The 23,581-nt window shown below is 43.3% G+C and overlaps 1 protein-coding gene across 1 annotated transcript in view; it reads left to right on the top strand.

The window, feature by feature from the left end:
- LOC119177318 (uncharacterized) overlaps nt 1-20,724 on the top strand; it is a 39,094-nt gene extending 18,370 nt beyond the window's left edge. Inside the window, exons 3-5 of the mRNA XM_037428784.2 lie at nt 5,186-5,347; nt 14,588-14,731; nt 18,325-20,724. Coding sequence (XP_037284681.2) covers nt 5,186-5,347; nt 14,588-14,731; nt 18,325-18,396 — 378 coding nt within the window. The 3' untranslated portion in view covers nt 18,397-20,724. The remainder of the gene's footprint in view (nt 1-5,185; nt 5,348-14,587; nt 14,732-18,324) is intronic.
- The last annotated feature ends 2,857 nt before the right edge of the window (nt 20,725-23,581 follow it).

Below are 23,581 nucleotides of genomic sequence, written 5' to 3'. Positions count from 1 at the left end.
AGGTCCATCGACGAAAAGAAGCGTGAATGCCTCAGCCTGTCAAGTGAATCGTCAATACGCGGTAGTGGGTATACGTCATTCTTTGTCACGCGGTTCAGCTTGCGGTTGTCCACACAAAGCGTAAGCTGCCGTCTTTCTTCTTAACTAGCACTACCGGTGATGCCCAAGGGCTTTTTGACGGCTGAATGATATCATCATTGAGTATTTTCTGGACTTGTTCTTGAATTGCTTCGCGTTCTTTCGGTGCCACGCGGTATGGGTTTTGTCGAATTGGTCTTGCCGTCTCTTCTGTTATAATTTGGTGCTTTGTCAGTGGCGTTTGATTTACCGTCGAGGTCGATGAAAAACAATCTTCAAACTGGCCGAGAATATCTAGAAGACTCTGTCTCTGCGCTGGCGATAAATCTGTGCTCACGTCGACAGGCAGTGGTGTTGAAGCAGCCGGCGTCTCTGCCTGTTGTACTGCGAAGCACTCGTGGAATTCTACAATTTCTTCGAAGTATGCAACTGTGGTACCCTCTGTAATGTGTCGACGCTCATTGCTGAAGTTTGTCAACAGGAACTCTGCTTGCTCAGACACTACAGTGACGAGACTTTTGGCAATAGCGATTCCTCGAGAGAGTAAAGGCGTCGATATTTGTTCCGCGACACCTTTTCCAGTATGCTGCGTGTTACACGTGACAGAGACGAGGCGGCATGACAACGGTGGCATGGTCACGTCGTCAATCACGTGCATGGGCTTGCGCTGCAGCGCTGCGCTATGGTCCGCTGAGAAGGTCAGTACACCGTCCGGTATATTTATGATAGCACCGTACTCTCGCAAAAAATCTATACCCAAGATGGCCTGTTTACAACACTCAGAAAGAATAACGAAAGTGGCGACAAATGATGAATCCCCGATCTTGATTCGTGCGGTGCACTTTCCGGTAGGCGTCAGCAGCTGGCCTCCGGCTCCTCTAATTTGCCGCCCCGTCCATTCCATTTTTACCTTCTTGAGTTTGTCGGCCAGATTCGCACTCATTATTGAAAAGTCCGCACCAGTGTCGACCAGCGCGGTCCCGTCGTGACCGTCAATTGAAAGTGTAATGTCGGCGGTGACAATCTCGTCTTTCGTCGGTTCATTCGAAATGTGCGGCACTTCATGCGGCGGTAATGAGGGATTTCGAACTCTTCGGCAATTCGCAACCTTCCCCCCTAAGGTCGCTGCTTTTAGTTTCCCCGGCGTGGACTGGGAGATCTTCTCGCCATGTCCGTGGTGCTACCTATGTTAGATTGGGTAAAATGACAAGGGCAGGGCGAGCGTGACCGGAACCCAGGAGAAACGTCCCGCGGGATCGTCGTGCTCGTATCAACGTTGCGTCGTCCGTCGAAATAGCGCCGAGGGGTAGTGGACGGAAATCCTTGATATCCGGCAACGCGATGAGGACAATACCGCACGATGTGGCCTGCTTCCCCACAATGGAAGCACAGGGGCCTGTAGTCAGGGGTACGCCATATGTCGCTTTTGCGGAGTGGGGGTCGTATCGGCGTCGACGTTTCCCTGTAGTACCAAGGCACTGTCGGCGGCTGTTGCTGGTGGTACTTTTGAGGTGGCGGCACGTTAGATCTAGGCTGTCGACGGAGAATAGCCGCATATGTTGGGCTAACTATTTCAGTGTTCGGCTCGGGAAGTGAAAGCGCTTGCCTTATTTATTGGCGAACAACTTCTGTGACCAATGCAATCGCGCAGTCTTTCAGTGTGGTGGCGAGCTTCTTCACCTCTTCTTGCACATATTCACGTATCAGCTCACGCAAAGAACGCTCGTCAGGTGTCCCAGTGATCAAGGTGGTTGCGCTGATTTGTCCGCTGTCGTTTGGGCGGTCGTACTGGTGGCAGCGTAGCTGTAGTGCGCGTTCGATGGCGGTCGTCTTCGAAAATTCGTTGACGCTAGAAGGTGGGTTCCGCACGAGACCAGCAAAGAGCTGCTCTTTAACACCGCGCAAGAAGTGGCTAATCTTTCTGCTCTCAGACATATCGGGATCGGCTCGATTGAAGAGACAAGCCGTGTCCTCAACAAACATAGCAACAAATTCGTTTGGCTTTTGAATCCCTGAATCGAGGAGTCGTTGTGCATGCTCCCGCCTTTCGGTGTTTGCGAAGGTGTCCATGAACTTCCACCGGAACTCATTCCAGGTTGACCACACGCGATACGTGAACCATGTGTGAGCCCCATCATGAAGAGGGAAATACACGTACCCCGACTTCTGTGCGGCGTTCCACCCATTAACGTTGGCTGTGCGCTCGAACTCCTCAAGCCAGTCATCTGCATCCTCATATGTGTTGCCTTGGAAGTCCACAGAAATTTCAGGGGTGAAAACAGTCACCCAGTGTCGTGCTTGGGATAGTCATGGTGGGGCAACTGCTTCCGGACGCGGTCATGTTTTTCGTCTAAGGACCGAACTCTAGGCTCAGGCCTAACAGGCGGTGGCTGGCGCGGTGAACGGGTGTTTTGACGAGCGGAAGGCTTTGTGGACTAGATCCCGGGCTGTTGGAAGGTGTCCTGGACAAGTACCCAGCACCTTGACCAGTGTCACGACGCAGACACAGCAGGAGTCCGATATAGAAGAGCTCACTTTTATTAAAATGAAAGGCGCTCGTAAAGAGGACCGGGCAAGAGCTTCGTCTTCCTTTCTGGCTGCGCGAGGTCTCCTCTGCTGGTGGAATGCGGCAATATAGATACGTGTACTTATACTATGCATGACATCGACGCCGACGCCGGCAGCGAAATCCAGCCGAAAGTGTCCGTATAATTGTTATCGAAATGAAATAAAATAAAAAAATTGTCCCCGTATGTGCATGTTACACTGCAAATGTCGTCGAAAGACGATAGTCTTGCGTCTGGAGATTGCGAACAAAACGTTTATTTGATGTTCTGCGCAAGAAAATTAGTGCATGGTATTCTGGAGGCACTGCATTAGAGTTCCTCGAGCGTGCAGCGGAGTCGAACGAGCACATCAAGTCACGTCACACGTGAGACATATGACCGCTATCTGGGAGTTATCTTGGAAAACGAAGTGCGCGGCGTGTGCGCCCGTCTTGGAGGCGATAAGGCGTAGAACGCATGGCAACGGGTAGGTGCCACCACCGTGTCGTCTTAGCGAAGCATTGGAACCAATTGCCATTTCGTGCAAGCGTTGCATGGTCAGTGCAGCGTGATAAACGCTATGGTTCTTAGAATTACCTATGTATGCCTTTTCCAGTAAAATACACATACAGATTATTGACGTGTTGTTATGGTGCCTTAAACATGTGCAATATTTGCTTTTTAAATGACATTCGCGCAAGTATGAACGCTGAACCTTTAGCAGTATTGTTGGGTGCTTCGGATGGGGTCGGCCGTCTGGGGCATCGTCTGGTGCCTTTTAGGGTACCGTTAGGGCGTACCAACTGACACGTGTTCAGACAGACAGACACACCGACCAACATTTTTGCGTCAAAAGTCCCCAACACAGACTATCGTCTTTTAAAAAACCAAAGTTGAATGCCAAGATATGTTGCTCATAAAAAACTTGGTGGTGACAAGTGCTGGATATCGGTATCCCGACTGGTTCTAGCACCAGATTTGAAGTGAAATTTGACTGCAAACAAAACCCTGAATAACTTTTCCAAGTCATCATAGAATACCCACAGTATAAGGACTAATTATCTCATAAATCGGTTGCCGTAAAAAATTCTTGATTCCGTCAAAACTGAGCGGCGTCAAAGAGCTTCCCGACGAGTGTGCTGGATATACACATGATGGGATGGCACGAGAGAAAGAAGTCATGAGTGCGCGTGATGACCTTGTGCACGCTTGATAAAACGCGATCACCCTGTTTTATTCCTGTGCACGCCATAGTGGGGCTATTGTCTAATTTTAGCGGACTATGGAACGTGTCACTCCATGGCCAGAAGCACGTCTTATCTAAACGATGCTCTTCTCCGCTGTTGGCCAATAGCTTGAATTATGTCCTTCGATGTCAAGCAGCAGGTGCCGGCAGCTTGTAGAGACTGAGCGCAGGACTGTACGTGACAAGAGGTTGTCTGAGAAAATGACAACTTCACGTCCACTTCGAAACTCTGCTTCCCGCGCATGACTGCAAAAATTTGACTAAGCTGTTCATAGCAGTATCTGCTCTCTACGGGATTTCTTTTTTCGCCAAGTTCGAGGTTCGATGGTTTATGACCCCTTTAACTGTAGTGTTGATTTTTATTCCGGAACCTATTTTGCTTCATACCAGACACTTTGAATTAGGTTCTTGTCCAGCCTTGCTGCACATGTGGCTCTTTAGCAGAGTTGCCAGTTCTTCTTGTAATAGGCGGATTTGGGCCTCTTTTTTCGCTGAGTCGCTTGTAGAGCTGTCTGGTCACTTGTCGCCTCTCTTTGAGTTGATTCACATTTTTCCCAGCAAATATAGCTATCTTAAAGATCATGGCACTCACCAGCGCTCGTTGACTCTTCCCAATAGCGTGCTTGATTTGGCGTAGTTAGTGCATAGGTATACGCAAAGTCTCCCATCCCCGCGAATGTTAATCGCAGCCCCCCCCTCCTTCCCCGTTCTGTTAAGTCAATGTATGGTGCAGATATCGCCCCCCCCCCAACGCCCCTCCCCCGTGTGCACATCTATAGTTTAGTGTTGAAGTCGAAAATTCGTAATAAAACAAGAACATTAATCAAGCATTGGCAAACGTGTCATCTACCGGATGGAGACTGTCCTGGAGACAATTCTAAAACGTTGCCCCATGATTTTGTTGATATTTGAGCATATTTTCGCTTTAGAAAACAATTGAGCGTTTTTTAAAAGTCTTTTTTCAATTTGTTTGGCATTTTTGCATCATAGTTAAAAGTACTTTCAAGAATGGAAACTATGTTTTCGCTTCTTTAGGGCTTTTTTTTGGAATGAGTATTCAGTTGTCGTCTAAGTAGCGTCTGGCAACATGCTCTTCAGCAAAATCAGTTACGTAGTAAATTGTTAATTACAATTTTGGCCACAAACGTATGCTCACACGTTGTCGTGGCACTGCCAGATAAGGCTCTGGGGTTTTTTGGAACATGCCCAATAGCAGCAGGAAGCGCAATGTTATCATTGCCTTTTTTCTACATAAACTAGCACAGCATCTTAAGGTAGTGAGAGTGCGTGGCATCTTGATTTTTTTCTTCTGCAGGTGTTGTCAATCATCGTCTATGCATTGACGGTCTCTTCAGCTGTGGGCATTGCCTCTCTGAATCTCCTGATGTCATTGAGCTTCTGCTACTGGCTGCTGTGTTTTTTCATTCTACTGTCGGAAAGCATGCTGACGAAGCCTGTCCTGCCTACGACCACCTTCGTAAGTTTTGCTTCATTATCTTTTCAGCGATTCATTCCATTTTGCTCTTTGTACACTTATTAATCTATTGGAGCTGCATTTTCAATGAAGGCGAAAATGTTGTAGACCCATGTGTGCTCAGATTTGGGCGGACGTTAAAGAGCCCAAGGTGGACGAAATTTCCTGAGCCCTGTACTACGGCGTCTCTCATCATCATATGCTGGTTTTCGGACATTAGAGCCCACATAACAATCATTCAATCACATATTTATCTCTTTCAAGCGAGACATTCTACAGCACCTTTACGCTACTTTTCACACTTGCCTACTTGCTAGATTGTTTGACTATGAATTCCGAGTGCACCTCATCAAGAACTTTCGTCTTCGATCATCTGGTTGTCTGTTTGACATCAGGGACGTATAGCAGAACTTAGATTCGAGCAAGTCTGTTGCTATTCATCCTGAAAGAGCGCAGCAATACGAGGACAAAGAAAAAAAAACCGTATCGGTGTATGTTCCTTCATCTCTATGTTGCTGTGCTGTTCTCAAGATGATTAGAGGCATAGCAGAGAAAGCGACGGGGGGGGGGGGGGCAATGGGGCTTCAACTTTCGCTTTCTGTTTTTTTTTTTTGAGAACAACCTCCTGATCCAGAAATCATCTGGGATTTTTTTTCTAGAACTTCTTTTCACCCATGAAGAAACAAGCGCAAAAATACACACACTCAGAGAGGACACAGACAAGCGCTTACTAGCAACTGAAAATTTCATTTCGAAGCTAACACTAATAAATACATCACAAGCATGTACGTCATTCCCAACCGCCTAAAATTCATTTTGGCGCGAACATTGTTTGAGACGATCCTTAGGTACCTTATGTATTTTGCAATGGGTGTAAATTTTATTCAGTCATGTATCAGAATATATGCTTGCACATGTTGCTATCCGTTGTCGTATATGGCTGTAAATATGGCCATATGTGGCACTGCCGTTCGATATGTTGCGAGGTGGATTTATATATTTTTATTTTTTTATTTGTGAAATACTGCAGGCCAAAAGGCCCAAGCAGGAGGGGCACAAACACAAACACAATATCAGTACATGAGTGACACAGCTTCACTAAAATACATCTGTGTAAGAGGAGAGCGAGTAGAAGATAAACATCAAAACAAAGAAAGCACGCGATCAGTACATGAGTAACACAGCTTGACTAAAATACATCTGTGTAGGAGAAGAGCGAGTAGAAGAGAAACATAAAAAAAAAAAATCAAGCGATATTGGGAGGGGGGGGGGGTCAAGATTCACAGAATTAAACATTGGGTTCATCAAGATCGAAGGTTTGGAGGAAATCAGAAGGCAAGTTATTCCATTCTGTTACAGTTCTCGGAAAAAAGGAAAACTTAAATAAATCTGTCCGCGCAAAATACGGAGTTAAAGATCGGACTTGAGAATGACGAGTTTGCCTGGTCGAAACTGGGGTAACATAATGTGATGGGTCTAGCTCAAGTTTATTGTTAATTAGTGAGTCCAAGAATTTTAGACGGAGAAGCTGGCGCCGCGATTGTAGCGTCTGGAATTCGTTATCTCGCATTAGTTCCGTAACTGATGTACCACGACCATACTTTGAGTAAATAAAACGCACTGCTCGTCTTTGAATCTTTTCGAGGGAATATATGTTAGACTTAGTATGCGGATCCCATACAATACAAGCGTATTCAAGCTTTGGACGTATTAAAGTGTTATAAGCTAATAGTTTCACTTGCGACGGGGCGTCTCTGAGTTTGTGCCTTAAAAGACACAGTTTACGGAAAGCCGATGACGAAACATCGGCAATGTGTGCATTCCAGGACAACTTATTCGTTATCGTTATACCTAGGTATTTGTATTGACTGACTTCTTTTAAGGGTTGGCTTTTGGAGGAATAGGAAAACTGAAGGGGATTTTTCTTGTTAGTAATTCGAAGGCAAAGAGATTTATCGAAATTGAGCACCATGCCCCATTTGTTACACCACGAAAGAATATTGTTCAGGGCAGTGTCGAGAGCAACCTGGTCATCTGGCGATTGTACATCTGTGAAAATAATGCAGTCGTCTGCTAAAAGTCTTATTTTAACCGGATCAGTAATAGCATTAACAATATCATTGCAATAAATTATAAACAGCAGCGGACCTAGAACACTACCCTGCGGTACGCCGGAATCTACTGGGAGATGAGGTGATGTCTGTCCACAGACGTCGACATACTGTTTCCGGCCGTTCAGGTAAGCAGACACCCAGGATACTAGGTAGTTTGGAAGCCCTATAGTCTGCAATTTCTCGATGAGCTTGTTATGGGGAACACGGTCGAATGCTTTACTGAAATCTAAAAACAGTACATCGACCTGACCAGCTTTGTCTGAAATAGAAGCAATGTGATGAATAACTGAGACCAACTGGGTGACTGTGGAAAACCGTTTTCTAAATCCATGCTGAAAGGGAGATAAAATGTGGTTATCATCTAAGAAGCTGTTTATACGAGTGGCAATTATATGTTCTAGCATTTCGCAACATGCGGAAGTCATAGAAATGGGACGGTAGTTTGGTATGCACTCTGGGTCCCCCTTTTTCACAAAGGGCAGAACACGTGCCAATTTCCAATCGATGGGTAAAGTTGCTGAACTTATTGAGGCTCGGAAGATCACAACAATGTACTTGGCCAATATTTCGGCATATCGCCGGAGAAATGCATTGGGTATGTTGTCTGGTCCAGGGGTTGATTTAACTTTTAATCGCAGCAGTAAATTAAGGACACCATCGAAAGAAATGAGGTTAGGATCTGAATCAGAAGCGTCAATGCTAATTGAGACAGGCAGGGTAGAAGTTGAAAAAACACTATGAAAATAGTCGTTGAAATTTTTCGCGATAGTTTGGGGATTGTCAATTATAGTGCCGTTAAACTTGATTCGATTTACAGAGCTTTTACGGTCCCTAATAAAATACACGAATTTTTTAGGGTCCTCTTTGATGAAGTTTTGCAACTTGACAGTAAAATAAAAATTCTTGGCACTTTTAATAGCTTCGGAGAGGGAGTTACGAATTTCCCTGAGAATGTTAGCGGGAGCACCTTTTTTCCGATAACGCTTGGCTTTACGCTTCATTTGTATTATTGGCCTTGTGATCCATGGTGTGAACTTTGGGGTTTTTTTCGTTTTGTTTGGTACAAACCGTTCAATGCAGTGGAAGCATAGTTTTTTAAACTTATCCCAGAGAACAGAAGCGTCGTCCCCATCAAAATGCACCAATTCACATTCAAGATAATCTTGGATGCTCGTATCGTTAGCACGGGAAAAAGTTTTGACCTGTTTAGAGTTAGGTGGGCTATTGGAGCGATTACAATGCAAGGGAAAAGAAACTGTGACCATGTCGTGATCAGATAAGCCGGGTTCAACACAAACACAGCAATCAAGAATAGTGCGATGCATGAACACAAGATCTAGTAACGTGGACGAAGCATTACCAACACGTGTTGGTTGCTGAACAATTTGGGCGAGATTGTGGGAAAGCATTATATCGAACAGTATATTTGCATTAATCAAATCTGATGTCGACTGCATTTGGTTCCAGTCAATATTAGGCAGATTGAAGTCGCCGATGACAATTAGCTTTTGATTACTGTAATTTTCCATATGGGTTTTCAAGTTAAACAAATAATCCGGCGACGAATTCGGCGGCCTGTACACTGCATACAATACAAAAGACTTATTGAAGAGTGAAAGCCTCAGGCATATGCTTTCTGTACTTTCAACGTCCGGTAAACGGGTGACAGTGATTCCTGTTTTAACAAGTACTGCAACTCCACCACCTCTTGAGGCCCTATCTCTGCGGTACATTTCATAAGCTGGAGGCACTAAGTCTTGGTCACACATTTCGCTGTGGAGCCACGTTTCCGTTATTACAACAACATGAGGGTTGTATGCTAAAAGTACAGCCTCAAGTTGTTCGGTTTTATTTCCAATGCTTCGAGCATTCATATTAATCAGTCTAACTTGCTTCTGCGCGGCTGGTCAACACTTGCTACCCGTACTTTCGTTATCGGGTGCACTGCCGATAGACTGAGGCGATGCCGTGGCACACCGACGGCTTCCAATTAACTGACGTTTGTTTGTTACGTCATTCCAAATAAACAGATCATCACCTACACGCAACTTATCATGCACCAAAAATGCCTTCTTGTCTTGTTCTTTGTCGGCTTTTGCACTTTCCCACAGTAATTTACGTTTTGCCAACGTCTGCTTTGAGTAGTCGTTCTGAACAAAGATGTTAGTTCCCTTTAGGTTGCTCGCCTTTTTCAGCACAGCTAGCTTTTCGGTGAAGTCTTGAAGATACAAGATAATCGGCCCATTCGAGCCTGATCTTCCAAGCCTATGAATCCGGGCAACAGAAGTGCATTTAACGCCGAGCTTGCTGTGAAATGTTTCAGAGACGACTTTCTTTTTAAGATCAGATTCAGTTTCTTCCGGCTGTTCTGGGATACCAAAAACAATCAAGTTTGAACGTCTGCCTCGATCTTCAAGATCCGTTAGCTTTCGGGCCTGGAAATTCATTGAGTTTGTGTAGACCTTAAGAAGGTTGTCCAGGTCATCTAATTTTGAATTTTTAGTTTTCATTTCAGCCACATGGGTCTCGATTTCTGAAAGACAACTTACTGGAGTCAAACGCAGCCATACATGACATGCCGCATTTGACTGATGATGGATATGAGGGATTTAACATCCCAAAACCACCATATGATTATAAGAAATGCCGTAGTGGAGGGCTCCGGAAATTTCGACCACCTGAGGTTGTTTAACGTGCTCCCAAATCTGAGCACACGGGCCTACATAATTTTCACCTTCATTAAAAATGCAGCCGTCGAGGCTGGGATCTCGCAACCTGGGGTCAGCAGCCGAGTACTTCAGGCGCTTGACCACCGCGGCGGGGCTGCCACCGTTGACTACATAATTATTTGTTTTCACTTTCTATACAAAAGTGTTCATTGGTTGAGCAGAGTGAACCACAGATCGGAAAAACTTGTGCAGCTCACTAGAACTCACACATGAAAGATATTTCATGCTTTGTACTCGCTCGGACTCAGACTCACGAAAATCTTCCTGAGCCGGACTTCCTCAGACTCACACTCACGAAAATTTTCGTCAGGCGGACTCACTCGGACTCAAACTCAACAAACCATTATTAACGCGGACTTGGACTCACGGCTCGATGTGAGTCTGCGTGAGTCCGACTGAGTCGACTCATAAGTCCGTAAGCCTAAAATTAGCTTCTTCGACTGTGGTGTGAACGCTTCCTAACGCTAATATCTCACGTAATCAGTGCTCTTCTTGCTGATGCTGGACATAGTATCTTCTAAAACTAACTCTTAGTGCTTCCAAACCAGTAAGGTGATTTTTCTTGGAATAGATGAGAGTATAACATATAAAAAAACAAGAAATTTTATGAATAATTACGTAGTGAGAGCTCAAGACATCCTCCTAAGTAATTCACGTCTCTAATTATAAATATATAACTGGTGTATAGAACAGTCCTTCGGAATACTTGTGAGTAGGCGTGCGTATAAACGTGAATCGAGGTAAGGCTGATAGTAATGCTGAATATGATGATGGGACCATATGTCAATAAAAGAAAGTGAAACTTCGCTGAGACTCACTGAAGAAATGTTTTAGGGGCGAAGCTCCTTATGGCGTGGCTTGGGCGTCCCTCGTATGTAACCACCAGTGGCACATACCCGAAATAGGTATAACACTTGACCTCCAAGGTGGTGCCAGTGAGAGATTTCTTCTGTGCGTTGTTTAACAATAAAAAATAGTGCTCAATGTACATGCCAATGGCTGCTAATGGGGAATGAGAGACATGAGCATTCGGCTTTTAGTCAACGCGCACGCTGCAATCCCCATTAGCAGCCATTGGCATGTACATTGAGCACTATCGGACAAGAAAGGGATGCTACATTATACTCGCTGGGTGTAACCTCCTTAGCTTTAGAAAGGTTTAGCGAGCGTTGAGCCGCAGTGCCATGAATACAATGAACTTGTATATACCATGAATGAACTCAAGGTGGTTAAAAATGAGAAGTAGATACGGAGCGCAAGCCGTAAGAAAGTAAAAGCCGAATTCTCCTGTCTCTCATTTCTCATTAGCAGCCATTGGCATGTAAATTGAGCCCTATCTGACAGGGAAAGGTTGCTACGTTATACTCGCTGGGCGTAACCTCCTTGGTTTTCGAAAGGTTTAGCGAGCGTTTGGTCGCAGTGCCATGAATACAGTGAACTAGAATATACCATGAACTCGAGGTGGTTAAAGGTGGGAAGTGGACCCAAAGCGCAGGCCGTAAGAAAGTGTGCGTGTGCCACCTCTCGTTTAGTCCTTGGAATGTCCGCTGGATGGCGGTGCTTCTATATGGGGAATATATGATAAAAAGATGCGAGATGGTGGGACTTGGAGTGTTGAATAGATGAACGAACGGACACACAAACAGATGCATGGATGGACGCATGAACGGACGCAGGGGCGGATGCATGAAAGAACGCAGGGACGGGCGCACAAACAGACGCATGGACGGTGACACAGACGGACGCATGGACGGACGAATGCTTCGCCCCACTCTCCATCATTCACTCCGTGGATATGCTGCCATTTTTTTTGCGCTTTGGACTCACTCTGACTCAGACTCACTAAAACTTTCTTGATCCGAACTCACTAGGACTCACACTCACGAAGCTTTTATTCGACAGGATTCACTCGGACTCAGACTCACGGGTCATTCTGAGTTTGAGTGAGTCCGAGTGAGTCGACTAATAAGTTAGTTCACCGACCTATAAAATGAACTGCCTCGAAGAACAGAATTGTGCAGCAGTGTTTCATCCACTAAGTACACATGTATTACTTCATTTGATTTGCTATGAAAACTATTACTCACGCAGTCGATTGGCATGTCAGGCCGTCCATGAAAATTCGTATATATGTAATACCATAAAAATAAGTTATTTTCGAAGCCTCTCCCGGAATTCGACTTCATGGAAGCCATCTCATCGGATGAAATACTCAAGGCAAACACGGACTCAACTAACCAGTTTAAATGTGTAACCTTCAACGCAGGTGTGCATACAAGGCAGATCTGTCTCAAATACAGCGAGCTGAGGCGCGGACAGTTTGTTCATGTGCCAAACTGAAAGCTTTTTGATGTACTCTTTAAAGTAATTGTTCTTCGGTGTAACACGTATTTTCTGTCCATCTCCGTCGCACCTACACGCATGCTTGGCTGGTATTATTCTTCCGCCATTTATTTCCAGACTCATGGTTACAATCCTCTTGAGGAAATCCTTACCGTCAAAACGACTTACACTTCCTTTGTGCTCGGGCTCCACCGCGGTGGTCTAGTGGATAAGCTACTCGGTTACTGACCTGCAGGTTGCGGTATTGAATCCTGGGGGCAGCGACTGCATTTTCGATGGAGGCGAAAGTGCTGTAGGCCCATGTGCTGAGATTTGGGTGCGCGTTAAAGAACTCCAGGTGGTCAAAATTTTCGGAGTCCTGTGTTACGGCGTCTCTCAAAATCAAATGGTGATTTTGGAACGTTCAGCTCCACATATATCGATCAATTAATTCTTTGTGCCTAAGAAATGGAAAAAGTCGCAGGAGACCAGATAAGGAAAGTAAAGAGGTTTATTTATTTATCTATCCACTTAAATATTTTGAATACTGTAAGTTTCTTGCGAGACCATAGGATGTGGCCATGCAACTTGGATATGCAGGTACAAAGAACATGGATCCAGGGCTGTAATTCGAAAAGTGTACAATGCAAGTTTCTTAATAATAATTTCAGTCAATATACAAATATGCATATGTAAATTACATACAGAAATATAAAACTGAACATGCAAATATGTACAAGTAATAAAAAAATTACACTCAATTTATAAACAAAACAGAGAGTATACATGACAAAGTGCTACGCAGACAATGATTGTTTTATATAGGATAATGAAATTCATGTTGATAAATGAAGGCGCGATTCTGATTGCTGAGAGCGTTGTGATTTGGTGCGTTATCTGGATGCAATAGCTCAGTTTGTGCTGCTACAACTTCGGTCTCATCTCTACTAGATACTGAGTGAAGCTCCATCGACCTCCTAATTCGATGGTCGCAGGTTAGCATGCTGCTGGTGTCATGTTATCTTTTCGCTCACTTTTTTTCTTCCCACATACATTACAATTATTTATGTAACATCACTTATACTTTTCTTGGCATCATTGTGCTTCAGTTCTCATTAATACTGTGTCTGGCTAATAACTTTCGCTGTTTTGAAACCAGATTTTAAATGCGTTTATGACCGCCAGTGAGGCCAACGAGTGGCTTGAAAGTGGCGTTTCTTATTGGTTTTCAAGCTATTTACAAAAATTTACTTTTACATGTACTGGCACTGCACGTGATTGCGTTGCGTATTACTTCAATGATTTGAGTGCGCTGCACGTGAATTCTTCATGACGAAATGTGTTGTACAAAACCTGGCATAATAGCGTACGCCTAGCTTAGTTTATTTGTGCGCACCGTGTTGAATTCGCCAACTCGCAATGCTTCAGAATATGGCGTACACCTTCCCAGTGGGCTGCGCGGCAGTAGCAGAATTGAAAAACCATTGAACTGCGGTGACCAACACAGCACCCGTCAGTTCGAAATTCCATTGTATACGTGTCTGCTTGGAACGATTGTCACGGCCTGCACGTGCGACAGCTAGATTAATACCATATTTTATGTTTTTTTTCCTGTGTATGGCAAATGGCACTATCTCACGTACAGGTAGAGCATTTAAACACGCAATAGGACCGTGTAAGTGGTAAAATAATTGCCGTCCACCCGTATGCTTCATCAAGCTACAATTAAACCCAGTGTAGAGGCTTCTCAGAAATATACGCTGCTGAAGTGAAGTCTTTCCTGGGCCGGTATTCAAACACAGGACCAACGAATTTTCAGTGCACTCACTATACTGTTCCATCTTTATCCTTCATGAGCATTCATCCATTCATCCATATATTCGGGTTTTTCTCAAAACCGATCTGCATGCAGTAGAGACAGACACTTAGGAGAGGGGTATATACATGATACACCACTTGACCAGTGGGTTGCGCCATGGCTCTATTAAGTGTTGTGTAATAAAAACAAAACAAAACATTGAATGAATGTTAATGTGTTTAATTATGTTGTTCGGGCGTTTCGAACGTGTTATTTGCAGTTTCTCATATTCCATTCGTTTGGATCTGTCCTGTACGTCTTCATCTCTATCGCCCACCTGGCCATCTTCAGCTCTTCCGCTGCGATGGTGGGAGCGGTTTTGGTCAAGGCTGTTTACAACGCTGACGCAGTGAACGCAGCTGGGGTGAAGTATAAGTTTTGTTTTAAACCGTGTTGTTTCCATACTTCATTTTTATATTTGACATAGATGACGCAACGTGGACGTCGAGCTTATAGGAAAAGCAGAAACACTAGTGTCGTACTGATCGCAAGCCCGCGGTTCTCACTCCTATCAAAGGACCTGGTGTGGAATGCACAAAACTTTAGTTTCTATGCGCTTGCAACTGGCGGGCTTCCTTCGCATATATAAAATGTGTAGCATAAGTATTGCCCACTGCATGCATTTTACTAACATTCCTAGTTGATTAAAGAAGTTGAGGGTAAGAGCACCAAGCTTTAAGTACTTTGCCTGAATAAATGACCCAATAAGAGTGTGAAAACGCTGCCATAGTTATTTCATATCCTGATATATCTAAACTTTAAAAAGCGACACTTACTAGTAAGCCCATTCATTCCCCATGATTGATCGATTGATTGATTATTTGACCTTTTTAACCTGGCGCAACCCAGCCTGAGGAATCAGCCATGAAACGAGTGGTATTACATTTGTTGCTTCCAGAAATATAACCCTTTTCTCATTCCGGCTTCTGAGAACAAAAACAAACACTGTACACCATCGCATTTTCACGATGTTTGCATCTATGTATACAAAAGGGTGAGATTTCAAGGTTATCGCGTGAGCGTCAATGAAAAACTACAACAGCAGAGTGGCCTAGAATCTCAGGTATCAGGTAAACTTCCCTTATTATTTTTGCTGTTCCTTAGGCTGCGATCCCCCCTGCCTCGGGATGCCATTTTTCAATTTTGAAAAATCAATATGTCATGTATTTTGCGCGACTTAGTGAGTCATTCAAACAAAACAGTGTCAAGCACCAGCTTCATCATATCTTTCCCATCAGTTTTCTTATCGTCTCCGTAGATAAAAGCCGACAAAGTCTACGCTTGATAGCAACGAATTAAAATCTTACACGAGAGAGTAAGGATGCAGAGTTCGTTGCAGGGGTGATTGTTGTAACACAGGAAAGTCAATGAGGGAGAGGAGATTGCATTATCTAACTTTTCACTTTTTCGAAACGTGCCGCTAGGCCACTGTGTAAAAATATATTCTTGCACCTTGCCCGTACGCTGCTAGGCCGGTCGATGCTCGCACGATGAACTTCAAATTGCGCTAGACTGTATACCTACGTTGCTAGTCTCGCTAATGATCTATAAGGAAGAGGTGGTTTTCTTCTTCATTTATAACTTTCTCTAAGATATTCTGCGGCAGCTTCTACTGAACTCATATGGAGCAATATCTATGCGCAATTCATGCAAGATACATACCATATCAATGAATTGTCATTCTAAATAATATCAAAAACGTCTCACATGCAACTATTCAGGTTGTTTGCTAGAAAAGATACTTTTCTGCTTTTTAAACCAAATCATCCTGTATTTTGCGCCATTTAGATTTCTTTCAATTTTGCAATATTTTTTTTAATTTTGCCCTAGGCCTACACGATAAAACGACCTTGCAATCGGTAGAATTGGTCACGGGGGAACAAATTACAGTAAAAAGTAGATCTAAGGATACATGATTTCATAAATTCCCAGATATAACGAATGAATTTATACTTCCCGGATGATAGTAATTAGTTTCAGTTGTTCATCAACTCGAATTAACGAATATTTTATGGCGACGAGTCCGAATAAACGACGCTTTTCTGGAAATCAATAGGTAAAACATGGAATGATGTGTTCCTAATCTTCACAAAAGCAAGTTTTCTTTGAGCATGCGCTGTAACGCTACTGCGTTAAAACATCAAGCCACTCTAGTTACGCCTTTAGCCTTACTTTAACGAGAATGCATGCGGTGAAGATGTAGCATAAATGGCGCTGGGGCAATGGGGGCTTGTCGTGCCTGTAAATCTGAAAACCCCCTGCAGGAACATGGTGACATCTCTCGTTATTCAATGGTTTATCCGACAGATGGCACTGATTGTGTCCTTGCAACTTTCTTGCTTTTCCTGTTGGCACAATCACTGCGTTCATTTTCTGTTTCCTTGCATATGGACAGCTTGCCATAGCTTCTCGCGACAGAATGCGAGAAGGAGTAAGATTTCCACCTGCGCCACTACTGTATCGCAGGTAGCTTGACATGACAGTCGACCTCACCCATATGGCGCGGACTTGGGAGGCTTCACGTGGAATGTTCCATGCCCAGGCTGCCGTCATGGACTTCCCACTCACGCAGGCGTGTGTTCGTGGCAGATAAAATGTCACCGAGTATCGGCATTTCGAAAGATCCGAAGTTTCCTTTCTCGATATTACAAACTTTTCACTTTAAAGAATCTATTCCCTCGCGGTTATCACTTCATTAAATTGAGTTTGAACTCTATATAAAATAACAGAAACGTGCGAATATTTAAAAATGCATGAGACATGAATCTTGAGTCTTTTACTTGAAGTTTATGGGCAGCTGGCCATGAGAGTAGAATGCTGAGGCAATGGTGCACAATGAAGCGAGGCTCATATGTTTGTTGTCGCCGAGGAACTTCATGCCATCAACGATGCTGTGAACCTGTATAAGCTGCCAACAATAAAACAACTTGACATCTTCTGTGATTTGTTAGCAGCTATTCAAAAACTCAACAGGGTTCACAAGGTGATGGAAATATATGAAGCGGTACACACAACTAATTCTAAAATGGCTACATGCGTCAGGGTATACGGGGTACTCAAGGCCATGTTGCGAAACCTCAATATAGCTGCCGATCAGTGGGAACAATGACGTCCTAACCAAGTCATTCATGAATTCACATACCACCTCGACCCCACAGCTCACTCTAAGCTCGGAAAAATTTTCTCCGGCAGACCACACGCGTGCTTATCCCACCCTGCGTCAGCTTTCTGCCCCTTACTGCACCTTACTGGCGCAGAGGAAGTCGTACTTAAGATGCTTCGGAGCGGGTTGCCCTTACACCGGCTGTCATCTCAACGTGGAACTGGTCGCACTTAAGTTCTGTTCAGTCCTAGTGATAGAAGCAGATGCGTGTCGGCTAATTTTGACTTGTCAAGGTTCACAATTGTAACGCACCCGTCACTTACTGCAATCGACCTAAGTTGAGGTGTTACGAACAGCCATATGACCACTAGATACAAAATAACATATTCCGGAAGACGCTACTTCAAATCATACACAACACAGGCTTTACAGCACACATTCAATACACATATGCATCATATTAATCATTTATGGGGTTAAACGTCCAAAAAACACCGTATGAGTATGAGAGACTACGTATTGGAGAGCACCGGAAATTTCGACCACCTGCGGTTCTTAAACGTGACCCAAATCTGAGCACACGGGCCAACATCAATTTCGCTTCCATCAAAATTGCAACTGGTTTTGGGACGTTAAACACCACATATCAATCCGATCATTCAATCGAGTCATTTTGCTTGCAATGTTTCTTTGAAACTTGATCTCAGAGACAGTAGAGAAAGAGTATCTCAAATCGCACTTTCTCATATCTCGTAACTAGATTTTTTTTAGCAAAAGCACAACATGTGCGAAAGGTCATTCTTGCAACATTGTCAAACATATTTCATTGGCGTGCATTCTTTTTTTTTTCGCAGGCAATGGGACTCATCGCGGGAGCTGCGCACCTCTTCCACACTGCGTTAATCATCAAGAAAATGATTTCGTAGGAAGGATTGAAGAACTGAATTCCGAGTGCGCTGATATATCTTGTCACCGAAACACAATAAGGCAATGTTTGTTTGCAGGCGGTGCTTATAGGCCTTGATAAGGTGGGGACTATGTGGCTGTGGCGACATCGGTTTCTCGAGTGTAAACGAGTCCCCCTTGCTTGATCGATAGAGATGAGCATTTGTTTGGTGAGCTGTGTGGGGGCTATTTGTATGAGGCAACGTAATGGGCTTTCCAATGAACGCGTACCGACGTGAACAGCGCAGTTAGTGTATTATTACACCATCACCCTCTTAGTGATGCAAGTGGTGGTCGTAAATGCAACACAAGCTCACCATTTTGTCTTAGTTCTTGAATAATGTGACCTGCGGATGCATGTCTTGGAACACGGGTTGTTCAGGTTCTGCTCAATCCCGTTTTGAATTGGTGGCTGAAAAATGGGCGTTCGTGCGGTGGCCACCTGTCTCGGAGGGCATGATAGGTTTTATGCGTGTCGTGCATCCACCTATAGATGTCGTGAATCGTCCACTCTGACATTGGCTTTTGTGCGCGACGCTGTCACTCACGCCGATGGAGCTGGCGTCCCGTCCAGATGAGTTGTACATTCTGGCAGTATTGTCGACACCATGCATGTAGAGTAACGTCTCGAAAATAGTACTTCACTTGAGTTAATTCAAGCAGTAATTTATTCCCTTATCTCTTCCTATGCATCTGACTATTCATTTGATAATACGCCGGGGAGACACAAGAAGGAACAACTCAATCTGGTTAGACATATGCAACACTCTTTCACTTATTTTCATGACTCACTACCAAACATCAGAAAGAGCTGTCGATTGTGTTTATGAAGATTTAAAGCTCACAAAACATTACCAAATCTAACCTAAGTCTGCTGAAGTCGTGCCGCATCCACGTGCACTACAGAACGTCGCCCGGCCGCGATGGTCTCATGGTTAAGGTACTCAGCTGCTGACCCGCAAGTCGCGGGATCGAATCCCGGTGGTGATGATAGTGGCTGCGTTTTTGATGGAGGCGAATAATGATGTAGGCCTGTGTGCTTAGATTTGTGTGCACGTTAAAGAACCCCAGGTGGTCGAAATTTCTGGAGCCCTCCACTACAGCGTCTCTCTACTACGGAGTCTGCCCCATTTGTATCGTCATTGTTAAAATTGCAGGGCTGTGGCCATGCAGGTTTCTGATAATAATGTTGGTTTTGGGATGGTAAACTTCTCATATTAATCAAATCAATTACATAACGCCAGTGTCGTGAACTCTTGCGTTGTTGTGTGAAGGAGTCATTAGCAGCTACAATAGTGAAGTACGTTCTGTTTCTTACGATAATATCCCAAAATGCATTACTGAGAGAAAATACTTTATTTTTTCTCATATATTCGTTTTTGTTCCGAAATCACCAAGTTATCCTAAGTCAATTTCATTATGTAGAGTTAAGTCCAATTACAAGTTTAGGCATGTTGAGTCAATTATCGCTCTTCATTCCATATTTTGGCTATATTTATTTATTCAAATACATAGGTGTTCACATAAAACCTTATATAACGCAGTGGTATCAAGTGCTTAAATCCATTCATTATAAGTTATTGTTCTAAGAATACCTTCACGCACTGATATTGTCATTTTGTATTTTATTCGTTATAACCGATAATTTGTTATATGCTCATTAAATTGAGGTTGCCAATTGAAAGTATCCTCAATGACCATTTTCGCCACTGATTGACACGCTGCAGAAATTAGGATGAATAAAATGTGGCTGTTCAGTTTTCTTTACATATTGCCTCCATCCCCGCGTTTGTTATAGAATAAAAGGAGCATGATTATGGATGTAAAAGTTTGCGCGTGTGTATACGTATCGGCACTAGGCTACACTTACTGGTCATGGTAGCTTCCATCCAATAGCTGGTATCGGACTAGTTTCTACGTTGTTATGTTGAGAAATTCAATCTATTAAGTACGGCTACTCTATGTTCTAATAGTTATGTATTCGCTACCGATACTAAGAAGCTAGTAATATATGCACAAGCTAGTTCGTAACTTACAGCAATGTGTGACGCTTAGTCATCCATCGCAAAAACAAACAAGCAAAAAAGAATGAGTGCCTCAGCAGGCGATGAACTGAGAAAAGAAGACACCGTCAAGCGTCGACACCTAAAGCGAAAAGTGATTAGAGAATGTACTTGTCTGTAAGCCTACCCGAGAACCACGAATAAGTCACATTAGGGGAGTGACCCCTAAATTTGCGCAAAACGAGTTCTCTAATGCTATTGCGTTAAAACAAGACAAACGAAAAATAAAACAAGAGAACAAAGCTATATCCTGTTTGCAGGTCTTCTTTTATGATGAAGCTTCGTTTGATCTCTGGCATGTTTTGCCGAGACGAGCTTACTGATAGAAACTTTGTTTTCTTTGTTACTATAGTGTATCAAATATTTTTCGCAACTTCTGTGCTTTGACGGGAGAGCGCGTTAGTTGTGCCTAACTCCAGAAATTCTCGCTAAACATTATATTTTGGCTGATTGCTTAAAAAAGTCCGCCTTGGTCTCCAACCAGAAGCTATGCACGAAGACTGTAGTTCGAGGGTGCTTCTAATTCCAACTAGGCAGATCACTCAACTAGTCCGCAGAAGCAGGCCGACACCTTGGGTCCCTCTAGGCTTACACTGCAACTGAGATCATCTGTATTACAGTCGAACCCACTTATAACAATACCGGTTTTAACAATGTATGGTTATGGTGAAATAACCCGCCTGCAGCAGTGCCCGTACGCCGCATTATACGTTACAACGATGAGTTATAGCTGTCTTTTTATCACTCCGAGGGGAAATAGAGTGTGAAATTCTCGAGCAGGAAGTATAAAACGAGAAATTCAAGCTGCTGAACCCTCGCTTTAAACCACGACGTCTCACGGCTCCTTTCAAAATTTTGGTAAGCTTTACTGCAGAATGGTTTGGTACTGCAGCAAAGCTGACTCTCAACATTCACTAAAGTGCAGAAATGGTGATGGCCTCGGTTAATACACTTTCCGACATGCAAACTGAGCAACACACCAAAACATGGAAGAGTTTCCGTGTCCTAAACTTCAGAAGTTGTCATACATTGGCTCCATGTGGCTTGTGGCAGTCCCGTAAAAGCACCCAAATTATCAAGCATGTTCGAAAAGCCGCGGCTTTGTCATTCTCATCACTGATGTCTGTTGCCGTACCTATTCGATAAATAGTTTTCTCGTAGCAGCCTGCCATCACTCCATTTCTATTCATACAACTCGTTTGTAGCAATTATCGTTTACAACAATTAAATTTTCGTGGCACTTGAGTATTGTTAAAACAATCGACATTATTTCCGAGTCCTTATTAAGGGCAGGCATTCACATCACTCTACGTACTACGAATAAAGTCAGATATAATTTATTTATTTATTTATTTATTTATTTATTTATTTATTTACTTATTTTTTGTTTATTTATTTATTTATTTATTCACAATACTGTAAGCCCTGTCGGGCTGTTACAGAGTGGGAACTACATCATACAATGACAATTCTAATTTACCAACAAAAGATTCAACTGTGTCTACATTCTCAAAGAAATCGGCGGCAAGACAGTTCCAGTCGACAATCGTTTTGACAAGAAAAGTGTTTTTAAATGTGTCAATTTTCGGTGTGTAGGGCATAATTACGTGTGGGTGATTGGTTCTTGATGAGACTCTTCCTGGGGGACGCAAATAGAGAGAAGGGTTTCAATTGAGCTTATTGTTGTAAAGCTGATATAAAAACTTTAGTCGAGTGATTTTTCGGCGAATGGCAAGTTGAGGAAGTTTAACCTCAGTGAGCAGGGTTGTTATTGACTGCCTTTTCTCATAAACGGAAAAAATAAATCGTGCTGCTAGCCTCTGAACACGCTCCAGTTTATCTATTTGATATTGGTGATGCGGGTCCCAGATCATACTAGCGTATGCTAAGGTAGGCCGAACAATAGTTTTGTACGCCTGAAGTTTAACCTCAGGAAGGCACCTATTAATTTACGTCTCAGTAGTCCAAGTTTCCGCTGCGCTGATCCGCAGATATTGTCAATATGTGCATTCCAATTTAGTGTATTTCTAATTGTCATACCAAGATATTTAATTTGGGTGGATCTTTTGATTTGGTTAGTATTCACTGTATAGTCAAACATTAAAGGCGTTTTCTTGTTTGAGACTGTCATGCAGGCAGACTTCTTAGGGTTGATTTCCATATCCCATTTTGCACACCAATTGTGAATAATGTTTAAGGCATCATTTAAACAAGTTTGGTCAGAGACAGTCTTGACGCGTGTAAACAATAGTCAATCGTCGGCAAACAATCGCACTTCAATGTTGGGATGTACACCACTTGCAATGTCATTAATGTACAGCAGAAACAAAATTGGGCCTAAAACCGACCCTTGCGGCACACTAGAAGGAATGGGCAAAAAAGATGAAAGTTCGCCGGCTATTTCCACAAAATGTTGACGATTCGTCAGGTAAGCTTGAATCCACCTAATTATTTGTAAATTAACACCGTAACCATGTAATTTATTTAGAAGTTTCGCATGACATACCCTGTCGAAAGCCTTTGATAAATCTAATGAAATAACATCTATTTGTTCTTTCGAATTCATAGCTGCAGCAAAGTGATGAATGGTTTCAAATAACTGTGTCACAGTTGAAAGGCGTCGGCGAAAACCATGTTGTTTGTTGTAAAAGAGGTTGTTATTTTCAAAGTACGCAACAAGATGTTTACCAGTTATATGCTCTAAACGTTTACACACTGTACATGTAATGGAAATGGGGCGATAGTTTTCAACCATCAGCTTGTCTCCAACTTTGGGCACAGGCACAACCCTTGCTAGCAGCCAATCACTCGGTACAACACCAGTTTCCAATGAGGAGGCAAAAATTTTGACTAAAAATAATGCAACCAATTCGCAATAGCGCTTTAAAAACTCGTTCGGTATTTTATCAGGCCCTGAAGACTTCTTGACATCTAATTTTAAAAGCAATTCAATTATACCTTCCTTAGAGATAACAATGTCATCTTCACAATGGCTACCATGTTATGAAGCGTGGAAGCTTGGGCAAGTTGGTAGGACATAATTGAATTGGACAGCGCTCTTTTCTGTCCTTGTTTTTTCGCTTCCGTAGTTACGAAGTAACTA

This window comes from Rhipicephalus microplus, chromosome X, assembly GCF_043290135.1.
Source record: "Rhipicephalus microplus isolate Deutch F79 chromosome X, USDA_Rmic, whole genome shotgun sequence".
NCBI classification, from domain to species: domain Eukaryota; kingdom Metazoa; phylum Arthropoda; class Arachnida; order Ixodida; family Ixodidae; genus Rhipicephalus; species Rhipicephalus microplus.
This window is presented reverse-complemented; position numbering and strand designations above follow the sequence as displayed.